General features: G+C 39.4%; 1 protein-coding gene and 1 long non-coding RNA gene across 4 annotated transcripts in view; both read left to right on the forward strand.

The window, feature by feature from the left end:
- The window catches only part of SHOC2 (SHOC2 leucine rich repeat scaffold protein), a 51,138-nt gene that overhangs the window by 10,208 nt on the left and 27,818 nt on the right, over positions 1 to 13,112 (forward strand). For all 3 annotated transcript variants that reach the window (XM_083616640.1, XM_083616641.1, XM_083616642.1), the window contains exon 2: positions 10,757 to 11,736. In XM_083616640.1, coding sequence (XP_083472766.1) covers positions 11,034 to 11,736 — 703 coding nt within the window. In that variant the 5' untranslated portion in view covers positions 10,757 to 11,033. The remainder of the gene's footprint in view (positions 1 to 10,756; positions 11,737 to 13,112) is intronic.
- LOC310762802 lies at positions 27 to 4,133 on the forward strand. Its single transcript, XR_014548187.1, has 2 exons — positions 27 to 144; positions 402 to 4,133. It is a non-coding gene; the product is annotated as an uncharacterized lncRNA (long non-coding RNA).

Consider the following 13,112-nt stretch of genomic DNA (forward strand, 5'->3'; position numbering starts at 1 on the left):
CATGGGCTGCTTTCCAGTACTGGTATTGCCAGCCACTGTTGGGGTTAATTATGGTTGTGTGTGATATTATCCCCAGGTGTAACTCTGTTTTCTCTCATAGGAATGAATAGGATTTTTCCCCCCATTCCTATATGGAAAAGTACAGTTATACCTCGAGTTGAATGTGCTTTGGGTTGAGCGCGTTCGAGTTGCGCTCCGCGGCAACCCAGAAGTAACGGAGCGTGTTACTTCTGGGTTTCGCCGCACGCGCATGCGCTCAAAATGACGTCACACACATGTGCGGAAGCGGCAAAACGTGACCCGCACACGCGCAGACGTGCCGTTGCATCTTGTGTTTCGTTTGGGATGAGAACAGCGTTCCGGAACGGATCCCATTCGCATCCTGAGGTACCACTGTAAAGGCATGCACACCATTGAGGAGGGGGCTAAACTTGCTCTTGGCAATTCTAGTGCTTGGAGCAAGAAGCTGATTTTGCCCCCTCTAGAGTGAGTTTGTTAGGAATTGGCACGATACTTTACCTTATATGTGAAATAATGTACAGAAATATGGAAAGAATAGTTATCAGTTTTATGTTTGCAGTTGCGATTGAGTTCTGCCTTGGGTGAGTGTACTTGATCTGAACAAATCTATTAGCATGAAGCCAAAAACAGAAACCGGAACCAAGAAGTTAAAAGCTCTTACTGCAAAGTAAGGGAAGCAAATTGTAATTGCAGCAGATGGTATTTTTCAACCCACGCTAGCAATACACTATTTCACTATCGGTTTTTCTTTTGCTTTATCACAATCGGTCTAAACAAGCGCTGTCTGCTTTTTCTCACATAAGTCTAAATTAAAGTTTATTCTTTAATTTAAAAAAAGTTAATAGTGAACACAATGTTTCAAGGTATATTTGGAGTACAGTAAGCCTCAAATTCATAGCTTGGACAGTAAAAGTTTGTTTGAAGTGTAAATACTTGCAGATTCAAAGAGAAAAACCTTAACCAAGATATAATATTGCAGTTAAAAATTAATTCTGCAAATGATTTTACATTATTAACCTTATTGCCTGGGCTCTTTTGCCTGATCTATAAGTCATGCACAGCAGAATTTCTCCTTATTCCATGTGTGTGCACATGTGTGTTTTCACACGTGTGTTGGGAGATGTTTAAATGAGATGCTGGAAACTTTATGAAAACAATAGTCCATTAAAAAAACACGAATCAGCCAAATTTTCCATTTAAAAACATCAGGATCAGTTTCAGGTATTCTTATAATAAAATAATGTTATTACTTTCCCACATTTGTAATGATGTTTCATTTGGCTTCCAGTTGAGGCATGTTCCATCTTAGTTTTAGAACTGTTTGTTATCCTAATAAATCTGATTTACGCTGTCCTTTTATGTGATAAGATTATTTATTTAAAATGGCCAACATGTTTCCCAGAGGCCAAGATCCATCAAAGTCAGTTAGTCTAGATGATCCTAACTCGACAATTCTATGATCTCAGTCTAGAATATGTTCTTCTTTAGCATGTAATTCCAGTGAAGGTGCTGGTGGAGGGGAGTTCTTAGTATGGGATAAACTATCAAGGGAATTCTGCTGTGGTTTTGTTTGAATGGAATTGCTCTGGTTGAATTGGAAGTTGTTCTTTTAACCAGCAAAAGCATTCCTATTAGCACAATGTTTATCTTCTAAAATTATAGTGGGAACAGAGGAGAGAGTGCAAAGGTCTCCATGGCGATAAGCATCTCTGTTCACTTGCTGACGTAGCTATGTCTGTGCTAAGCTAGTTGTTTTCTGAGTTCTTAATGGATAATTGAGCTTGGGAGACATGGGTGCGGGTGCTGTGGACTGCATTTGCAAAATGTGGAATCAGGATTTTTGTGTGTGAGAGATGGGGTTGGGGGAATGTTAGAAAGAGAAACATGAATTGTGATAGGAACATAATATGCGAAGCAGAAAGAAGAAGGTGTGTGTGTGTGTGTGTGTGTGTGTGTGGTGGTGGTGGTGGTTGTTGTTGTTGTTGTTGTTGTTTTGCAAGAGTTTGGCTTTAGAAGTTGTGAATGCTGCAGTTCCCACCTGGCATATGCTTCAGTTGTGATGTTTTTGCACAAGGAGAAAGTTTGTGTTGCATAATCACGGTGAGGGGAGTCAGAAATTCTCAGTTCTAAGTTCAAATATGTTAGGAAAGCCATTATATTTGAGTTAGCCCCCTGTCAGTGGTATGGGGATAATACTGAGCAGCAGTCCACACACTTTTGCAGGACTTAGAAGCCAGACATTATTTACAATCACTGCTAACACTTTCTTTCCCCCTACCCTCACACTGGGCCCTCATTTTAACTGGTTTTGGAGAAGGCCAGGAACAGCACAGGTCTTCCTCAGTGCTTCTAGCTTTCCTGGCATGTCTTATGCAAAGTGAGACATGAGAGCCTGCGTTTTCCCCAAGTTCTCTGCATGCATGCATGTGAGGGTAGGGGTGGGCTGTGCTGCCTCTTGCTCCCAGAATAAACTGAGAGGGTTGGATCCAGACTAAGTTGAACTTAGTTCCAGTTGAAATGAACAGAGCAATTCTTACTATTGTTATTTATTACATTTCTATACCACCGTTCCTCTGAAGATCACATGGTGGTTCACAGCATAAAAACACAATAAATACATACCATAATAACAAACAAAAGCAATAACCTCCCCCCACAGTCTAAAAGACCATAGATGGTTAAACATGCCTCCTGTTGATTTCAATAGGAATTAAGTTCAAGTAATTTAGGATAGGCTGCATTCAATGCAGCATTAGGCAGATTGCTCCATCAGCACACATGTTTCTCCTGCCCAAACATTTTCTCCTTCTCTTCTCCCTTTTCTGCATCCCCTGGGGTTTTACCCAACCCTCTGGAGCAGATTTGGGGTATGTGCAGGGGCAGGAGAGGAGAATCCCATTGTGGCAAGTTATAATTCTTGAGCTAGCACAACTATTCAGTAGAATACTGCTCACTGTCTCCAACCCAGTGCTTTCTGCTAGGCTTTGAGGGCTCTGTTTCTGCCTCTTGATGCTGTGGATGGTGCAATGTGATAGCCAGAATTAAATGTAACATCACTACTGGTGATCATATTTGTGGTCCTCTTATACTGACCTGTCTTACAGGTCTGCTGTGGGCATTATTGAAAACTTGTCTTAAGGCATTTTTGAATACTGAAAACTGCTGTCTAAATGTTGAATTACATTAAGGCTAGAACTTTGTTTAAGAGATTCTGCCTGTTGTTACAGGGTTACTTTGCACTCCCTCTGGAAATTCTTATTGCTGAGTGGAAAAGTTCAATGTATGCGGTTTTAACTTCCCTGGATTTGGAGCATCTGATGTAATAATCATGCTAGCAATGTTTAGCATTGAGGTATAATATGCATTTTGTGCTGGTCATGGACCAAAATACATTTCTGATTAGATATGAGTCTTATCTCATCTTTTCCCAGAAAATATGTTGAGATGACAGAAAAGCAGTATTTTTGCCAGTGTTTTTTAATCCCACCATGAAGATTTATAAATTCCAGATATACATATATGAGAGAGTGAAAAAAATTGAAAATACCTATTAATGACCAAATAGGTATATATGTGTGTTTAATACAAACGGCATTGATCTGTTTAACAATAAACTGCTTGTGGCTTTGTAATAGTCAATATGTGCTTCCCTTCCTTTTTAATTTGAAAATATGGAAATCTAAAGCACTTTTATTCATGACATATAAAAACAGATCGGTATTAAATCTTGGCTTAGTTTGTTTTCTGTGGGGAATTTTGGTAATTCACATGTATAAAGCACTTATACACTCTTGCAACTTAAATGTTCTAAAGACTATAGCATCTAACTAGCATATGGTGAGAGTCTGATTTCCAGCCCCCACCCCCCACAGTAGAAATGTCATTGAGCACATGTGTTTAAAAACGTGATACATCATTTAAACAGACTTTGTAGAATCTGTTTGGAAAATACCTCCCCGCTTCTCCCCTCTTGCATGGATAAGATCTTCTGAAGCTGCTCAGTTTTTCATGAGATGATTTATTTTAATATGTGCAACATTTTTTATGTCACCTTTTGAGGCTGAAGGTGACACACCTCAGCTCAAATAGCAGATCAAAATAGAATATAAAAATACACTTGGAGATAAAACAGCAGTTCAAGCAAAAATAATAATAATGTAGGCTCTGTTCACAAAGAAGGTAGCAGCACCAAAGGCCAAATGAAGAGGATGCACCCCTTATTTTCATGTTCTAAGCTGCCTTGAGCATGGTTTGAACTGTGGGAAGGCGGCGCACAAATGTATCTGAAACAGTTCCGTTACAATTTATATTGCACCTGAGGTCCTTTGACTTCAGAATGCTGTTACAGTGATTTTTTCTCCTTCAATATGTTACATTTCATTCTGAGCGACGGTTCTTGACATTAGCAAGTATCACTGTTATGAAACTGGCCACACAAACACACACAGCATTTCTCTTCTCATATTCTACAGAGTTGGCAGCAGGGACAGTTGCTGTTAAGTCAGGGAGGCTGGAAGATCTCAGTTTGTGGACAGCCTCCATATTATTACCATAAGAGAACTATTCATGGGGGTGCATGAATGATGTTCCATCTAGTTTGGCCTAAGGAAGAACTCTTTTCTACCTGTATTCTAGGATTTGCCTCTTCCTGTCTGGATCTGTGCTGTCTTGCATTGGAATACAGAGATGTTGAACACTTTTAACCTGTTAAAAGATATGTATTGTTGTCTTAGAAGTTTCCTTATGAACTGGTGGTTAAGAGTTCCTGGTTGTTGTTTTTTTGCTGACCATGCCTTGTGGTGTAACACTGTGACCGTCTTTGTGGTCTTTGATGTGTCCTCTAGTAAAGTGATGTAATTAACTTTACGGAAGAGTTCCAGTACTCTTGTCAGTTGCAGCATAATTTATTTTTTTTAAGAAGTGACCCTGGGATTTTATAAACCATCGTAATTAGCAATTGGTGTAGCTGTTTATCATTATTGCTGTGCATCATCTTTAGAAGTTTGCTTTTGCTATAAATATATTTTCATATTTAAATTGCATGCACATTTTTCTGCGAGAGCAAACATTCGTATTTATAGCCTATTTTATCAGCAAAGTTGCCAAAGCGTAGACTCTGCCGTATGTAAGTCTATGCTTGCAAATTGCTGATAGCACCAGAAATGCAGCGCTCCTGGTATCACAGAAATTTCCAAAACATCTTTGTTGTTTTCTTCCTTGCCCACAGGTTTTGGTTTGGGTAAGCCTCCCTTCTAATATACTTGGTAATTGGGTTAGGGAACATTGCTCCACTCTTAATCTACTATAGTGTGTTAGCTTGAGCATAATTAAAACAGGATTACAGCCCTTTTCATTCTTATGTTTACAGCTCTTCATCACAGATGTAGTCTGGGGTTGTTCACCATTTGTCTTTTCCTCACCCATGTTCACATCTCTAACATTTCCTCCCTTTCCTTGCAAGGGCAAGTGATCTGCAGCGTAGGCTGCTCTTCCATTGCAGAGCTGTTTCACTCTTCACATTGCAGTCATGTTTGCCCTGGCTGTGCTGCTGATTGTTGCAGTAAACACATACTGAAGAAGGAAGACATGTATATATCTATATACATACATACACACACAAGTGAGTTGCAAGTTGCCATAGTTCCCCTGGCACCAATCCACTGCATGAGTCCTTTCACAGTGTGGGCTGTATTCAGGGGTTGTGCAAATGGAAAGCTGCTTATGCAATCAATTTTCTTTTCCTCTCCTCCTCCCCTAAGACCAACTTCAGAGGTTTGGGGAGCCCTCCTGAACAGTGGCAGCTGTTTCGTATGGGTTGAAATGTGAAGGGGAAACCACCCAGATCAGGATAAAATAGATATCGTGGCCATTGGAGCATTATCTCCACACCCAATGGTGCTTTCCCCCTTTCATTGCAGTCTTGTGCAACACAGTTCCACTGTTAATGAGGGTCACCAAACCACAGAAGCTGCCTTCTACTCATCGAACCACTGGATGGAAGGTTCCATGAGTGAGATTCAACATTGCAGCAGGACTTCCCTTGCTCTCTTCCTGCCTGCAACACCCACACCCTCCCAATTGGCTCTGGAGGGTCTGCTAACCCTCTGGAGCAGAGTTTGAGGAACGTAGGGGGCTGCATGGTGGAAGAGAGACAGTGTAAATCCCTTAAACAGTTGGGATGCCGTGGTTGGATATCATCCTGTGTACTTAGTGCAGCAAACCAGGCTGTAGTAGCAAGTGAAATGCCTCTTTAGAAATGACATGGCGTTCTTGGGATTTGTGACAATTCTGATTATGGAACTCAGCTTTGGCCTTTCAAAAATGATTTCCACATAGCCACAAAAGGAAGGACGTTAGAAATTTTGCACAGAAGATGCATTTGTGTAACATGTATGTGCTCCCAGTGTGCAAAATGGAAAGAAAATATCATTGAACTGAGTATTGACTGTTGCATTCATGTAAGTAAAACCCCAACTACTGAAAATCAGTCAGTAATAAAATACCACCTACTGTATTTTTTAAAATTGCTTAATTAAATGAAAAGCCCATATTAGCAGTACTATTATTTATTTATTTATTTTTAAAAACTGCTAACATTTAACCCTGTATAGGTGTGTTTATTTGGTAGTGTCAGCCGAGCTGCTTTGCTTTATATTAACATAAGGATACCTCCTTCTTCTTTTCTTGTTCAAGCTTGAGCTGAAAGCACTTCCTTGTTTCATTTTGAAATAAAATCAGTTTCTTCTTTCTGAGAAATACAATCCTGTGATTTTTGAGTTACTAATTGTAGGCAGAAAATGCAGAGTGAAGATCTTACACTACTGAAGCCAGAGCTGAGAAGCATAAAAGCACAAAAGCATTTAAGGGATAAAGCAGGCACAATTTGTAGCAGAGAAGATGGGAAGGCAGAGGAATAGTGGTTGTTAACCGAGTAAGTGTACTTAATTTCCTGGTAGACTTTTGTGATTCTGTGCCCTTGTGAAGCCATGGGGATGAAGAACAGCATTCTGTTTAATTCTATGCAGTCTGTGGTATTTAAGCAGCTGTTCCCTAATAAGCCTTGAGTGTACCAAAATTGACAAAATATCATGAAACATTTTTTCTGTCTTTTGTGCCTAAGACATTACATTCGCAATGCTGTTGTGACAGTAGCTTCAGGGGTGGTGGGTGAAATGCTCTCAACTACAAGAGCAGCCACGACGCATACTCACAAAAACTGTAATAACCTTCCACAGCTGATTGGCGCTAAGTTTCTGGAGGCCATTGCTTTTGCTTTCCCGACCATTGGCTGTGCTGGGTGAGGGGGGTGGGAATTGGGAGTCGAGCAACATTTGGAGGGTCAGGTTGGTCTGCTCTGCCCTGTAGGAACAGGAAGCAAGTTCAAAGTAAAAAGTTATCCATATTTTTTCTGGAATTGAGTTTCTGCTTGTCCCTGTGTTACGATTTCAGAGTCCATTAGTTACCCACGAAGCACCTCAAAATATTGACAGTTACCTGTAGAAATATACCCATCATACTTACTACTTTGTTTACATAAAAAGCAAGGGTAGCCATGCTGGTCCATAAGGAGAAAAAAACACCGCAAACCCCCCACAACTGAGCAATGACTAATGAAGTTATTGCCCTGTTAAGGATTTTGTAATTTTTGAGTTTTCCTTTCCTCCCATTCTCTCACCCTCCCAGCACCCTCATTCTCCTGTTCTGTTATTCTAAGAATATATTTTGTATTGTGATGGTACACATGTTCTCCTTATCAACATTCCAATAATGAAACATTTGGGAGTGGGTCCAAAAACTTGCTGAGATCCTGTGGAGTAATGCCAGTGGAAAATTCTTCTTGTGATCGTGTACAGGATAAGGGAGAAACTCCTTTGGATTGTGTCAGTTTTCTCTTAGTTTTGCTCACCATACTCTTTAGCACATATTTAACTTAAACTAGTGTAACTTAGTTTCCAAAGCCATTCAACATTTGCGTATACTCCCATTTATCAACAAACATGTCAGTAGTGCTAGCTAGCATTTTTGTAATGTGGGTGTTATCAGATGGAGCTAAGACCATCACTCAGAGCAATTTATGGCTTTCAAGATTTTACAGATTATGCAAAATTGCAATACACCACAAATTGCCATGACAACAGTGATAAAGAACTAAAAAATGTACGTGCTGAGGAACCACATGGGCTGGTGTACAAACTGTTTCCAATCACCAGAGGTGAGATAATGCAGAATAAAAGGATTGCTATCTGAACACTGCTTCACAGAGTATTTGCTAAAGTCTAAAGTGGACATACTGACAAAGTTTATTGTGAATGTCCTGATAAATCTTGACTGTTTTCACTTACAACTGCAGTTAAGCAGTCTCTGCTGTGATAAAATTACTTGTGTTCCTCATAACTTGGGACTTGTAAATTTGGAGGCAGAAACTGAAGTGTAACATCATCATCATCATAATCATCAATTGAATTTATATACCGCCCTATATCCGGAGGTCCCAGGACGTTTCACAGAACAAAATCAAAATATAAAAACACTAAACATATAATTAAAAGAAAAACAACAATCCAATAACCTCTCCCCCCCAAACCCCACATTTTAAAAGGGCATAGGATGTCAATCAAATCAACCAAAGGCCTGGTTAAAAAGGAACATTTTTGCCTGGTGCCTAAAATAATGAAGGCGCCAGGTGAAGTTCCCTGGGGAGAGCATTCCACAGACAGGGAGCCGCTGCAGAGAAGGCCCATTCTTGTGTTGCCACCCTCTGGACCTCTCAAGGAGAAGGCATCTTTGTGTGTTAATATCCTGGGGACATAATGATATGGAGACGTTATTTGGAAGGATACACATGGCCTGATTATGGCTTAGTAGAAAAGTAGGCAGGAAAACCCCCCAGAAATATCATTGGTTAGTGTATCCTTTTAAAATGGAGCAAGATTTTAGTTTTATCCAGACTATTACTTTCTATGTACCATCCCTCCAACATTTCTTGAAATACGCAGGTGGGAGGAAGGAACAGACAGAAAGACAGACAGACAGACAGCAGTGAGTAAAAACAACAACAAAGTGGGACATGGTTTTTCTTGTGTTCTCTCCTTCCTTTCCCAGATATATAATTTATTTGTTTGGTTTTCTTTCTCTGGTGTCTGAAATGTTTGCTCCGTATGTGTAGTAGGTATTTACATGTTTGGTTTGAAATTGAACAATGGAGATATATACACATACATACATGTTGGCCATGTGGAATGTCTGTGAAGGTGATATTTACAGAAACCCTTAAGCATGGGATAATTAAAATATATTTTGTTCTTACCTTTCCATGCATGGCTTCTTTTGCTCTTTTTCTGTATATAGTGAGAGGGTGGGGAGGGGTATTACTCAGAAGGGTGGTGGGAATGGGCTATTGCATATTCAGTAGGATAAGTGGATTGTAGAGGGTTCTTAATTCTAAGACCCTTAGGTATAATGTCCAGGTTCTTGCATTTAGTCAGAAAGAAGATGTCTGTCTGTACCCGTGCAAGTTTCTTGGTGAGGTTGATGGACTTCCATTTCATGCGGCTCAATGTGGTGCCTTCCATAGTTCTAGTTACAGGTAGGTAGCCGTGTTGGTCTGCCGTAGTCGAAACAAAATAAAAAAATTCCTTCCAGTAGCACCTTAGAGACCAACTAAGTTTGTTATTGGTATGAGCTTTCGTGTGCATGCAGTGTATCTGAAGAAGTGTGCATGCAAACTTAGTTGGTCTCTAAGGTGCCACTGGAAGGAATTTTTTTATTTTGTTTCGACTACAGCAGACCAACACGGCTACCTACCTGTATCTAGAATTTTTACTAAGAGTATAAAAAATGGTTTCCATTATTTGTTCCTAGTGTTTGGTACTTGGGTGGAGATACACTGCCCCTTAGCATGCATGTAGCAGAGGGTTTTTAAGAGTATTTAAGGAAGCAAACCTGTTTCCTAAGCATCGTAGATAAGCATATTGGTGATAAGGCATAGCAGAAGAAAGTGGTGATAAATTCTGTTGTCAAAAGAATGAAATTTGGTGTTTATACTGAGAGGCACAAAGTGCTGTTTAACATTTTCCACATTCTTTTTCTTCCATAACATCAACAAATAGTATTCTTCAACATATCCTTTATGTAATTTGATTTACAAATTTATAAGAACATTTGAAATAGGTGGTTAGGTAGCTTTTGCTTGGGGAATAAATTGTATTTATTTGTTTTTTTAATCTAACTTTAGTTGCATAACAACTTAGGCATCCCAAATATATCTGCAGTTGCCTTTTCAGATGTTTACATTTTTAAAGGTAGTACACCAAGCTGACTCTCAGAGCACTGTGGTACACTGTAACAGTAGGAAAGATCAGCTCAGAAAGAGGCAGGGGAACCTCCTTGGCATTCTAGTTGATAAATCAGCTTAAGAACTGTAGATATTCGGTATTTTTCTTTGCATTTTACACCTTCGGGAAATATATTACATCTTCTTTGCCTTTAGAATGTTTCCAAACTAATCCAATCCAAATCTTTATTATGGTCATAGATCAGCATAAGATAAAAGCACCTCCATAAATAAATAAAAGCTGCTAGATAGGCAATAGGGCAACTGCAGAAGTACACATACTCATACTCTCATTTACAGTAGACCAGTTTGAAAAAGTTGGTAATGGGGTATTATTTCATGTCTCTCATTTTTTGTATTTCTCAACATATTACCTACCCTTTCTACCTTTTTGTTTTGCAGAGCTTCTAATGAAGATCCTATGATTATCTGAGCTCTAATAGCTGGATCTTCGGATATCAAAGCTGGGAGAAAGTACTTCTGAAACCAACATGTAGCAGATAGCCACTGTTCCGTCAGATTTGCTGCTTTTGGCCAAGGTGTTTGTCTTCTAGACTTCCCTGTGTGTTCAGCAGTGAAAGAATTGTTCTAGGGATTCTTATTTCTTGGGTGGTGAATGAGTTTCGCTGACAGAAATTGAAATTGGATTTCACGTGGTTTTTTGTTAAACTGAGGAACCATGAGTAGTAATCTTGGGAAAGAAAAAGATTGTAAGGAGAAGGACCCAAAAGGGTCTTCAGCAAAGGAAAGGGAGAAGGAGGCCAAGACTTCTGGTGGATTTGGGAAAGAAAGCAAAGAGAGAGAGCTTAAGACCAAAGGGAAAGAAGCCAAAGATGGGAAGAAGGACTCCAGCGGTGCACAGCCGGGTGTGGCTTTTTCAGTGGACAATACAATAAAACGACCTAATCCAGCTCCAGGTGCTCGCAAGAAATCCAGCAATGCCGAGGTGATCAAAGAGCTAAACAAATGTCGGGAAGAAAATTCAGTACGCTTGGACTTGGCCAAGAGGTCGATACACATACTCCCACCATCTGTCAAAGAGTTAACGCAGTTGACGGAACTTTATTTATATGGAAACAAACTGCAGTCACTACCGTCTGAGGTGGGCTGCCTTGTGAATCTGGTGACACTGGCCCTGAACGAGAACTCACTTACCAGCCTCCCTGACTCTCTTGATAACTTGAAGCAGCTTCGCATGGTTGATTTACGACACAACAAACTGAGAGAAATTCCTCCAGTGGTGTATAGGCTAAGGTCTCTCACCACACTTTATCTACGCTTTAATCGTATCACAACTGTGGAAAAGGATATCAAAAACTTGTCGATACTCATCATGCTCAGCATACGGGAGAACAAAATCAAGCAACTACCTGAAGAAATTGGTAAGAGTGATTTTAAAAATCCTGTACTAAATCTTACTATGTAACAGTGGATTGAATTGTTATCCATGGGCAAGAGCCACCTTTGCAGAAATGAACTCCTGCTCCCTAGGACCCCCAAATCTGCTCTCTAGTGTCCGCTAATGCTCAATCTGCTGTGCAAGTAATGTGGATGGGCTTCACCAAATTAATGCATGCCATTTGGCCATTAGATTCCTAAAGCACTGAACCATACCTCATATATTTGTCTGGTTTTCAGCTACTGTCCCACAAATTTTATTCCTTCATATTGGACTCCATGAATTAGGCTTAGTTCTTGAGGAAGGAATACAACCATTTATTGGCTCCCAGATACAGTGTTATATATTAAGGATTGTGTATTTGTGATGCCTAAGACATAAGTAGTAGTATTGTTTGGGGGTAAAGTCGAGAAAGTTAGAAAGTTAGAAATGCCTTCTTAAGAATTGGGGCACAAACAACACTTTAGGAGAAAGCAGTTTTGGTGCTATCTAATTACTAATGCCTGCAATTAATCTTTTCATAAATGTAACACTGAATCATGAATTCACATTTTTTTCAGGAGTGGAAACTTGCTTAAGTTGCAAAAATGGCATGGCTAGTATTTTAACCAAGAATCTGAGTAAATTTAATATTTTTAAAATAGGTCAAGAGATTCCATTATGAATTGCCTATAGAAATTCAATAACTTTCCAACTCCTTTCCTATAAACCGTAATACTGAAAAGGCTATGATCATTTGACAGTACTGTTAGGAGGGATGAGGTTTAGGGAATATGTTGGCTGGTCTCTTGAATTAAGACCATATGGGGATAGCATAAAGACCTGAAGAAGTATCATGCAGAGCAAAAATTTCCACATTTAAACTATGTACATCTTAAACAGTTCCTAAATAACTACGTAACTATATACAAATGTATGCACCAGGATATGTGTGTGATCACCTACTTTGCTTTGTTGCTGTAATTATTCCACTTCTATTTACTTATCACTGGGGTTTTTTTGTCTCTTGTTTCCCTCTAACCTTACTCCCCTCCATTTCTTTCCACTTGCTGATGTGTATATGTGCCTGCCACTTTCGGATTGCAGTTTATTAATTTGTTAGTCTTAAAGTGTTTCAAGATACTTCTATTTTATTTTGTTCAAGAAATTCAGCTTTCTTTCAGCTGGCCTCTTTCCTTAAAATTCTTTTATTCATTCTATTTTTCTTTTAATAAGTAAACTGGTGGTTCTGATTTAAGACAATGTTATGACACTTAAATTTAATTTTAATCCACACAGGCAAGATACATCCCTGCACTCTATCCTGATACAGTGACAAGTAAAGCAGCGTATGCAAACAGGATACACTCCTATGGGATT

Source organism: Podarcis filfolensis (genome assembly GCF_964270895.1).
Source record: "Podarcis filfolensis genome assembly, chromosome: 5".
Classification (NCBI taxonomy): Eukaryota; Metazoa; Chordata; class Lepidosauria; order Squamata; family Lacertidae; genus Podarcis; species Podarcis filfolensis.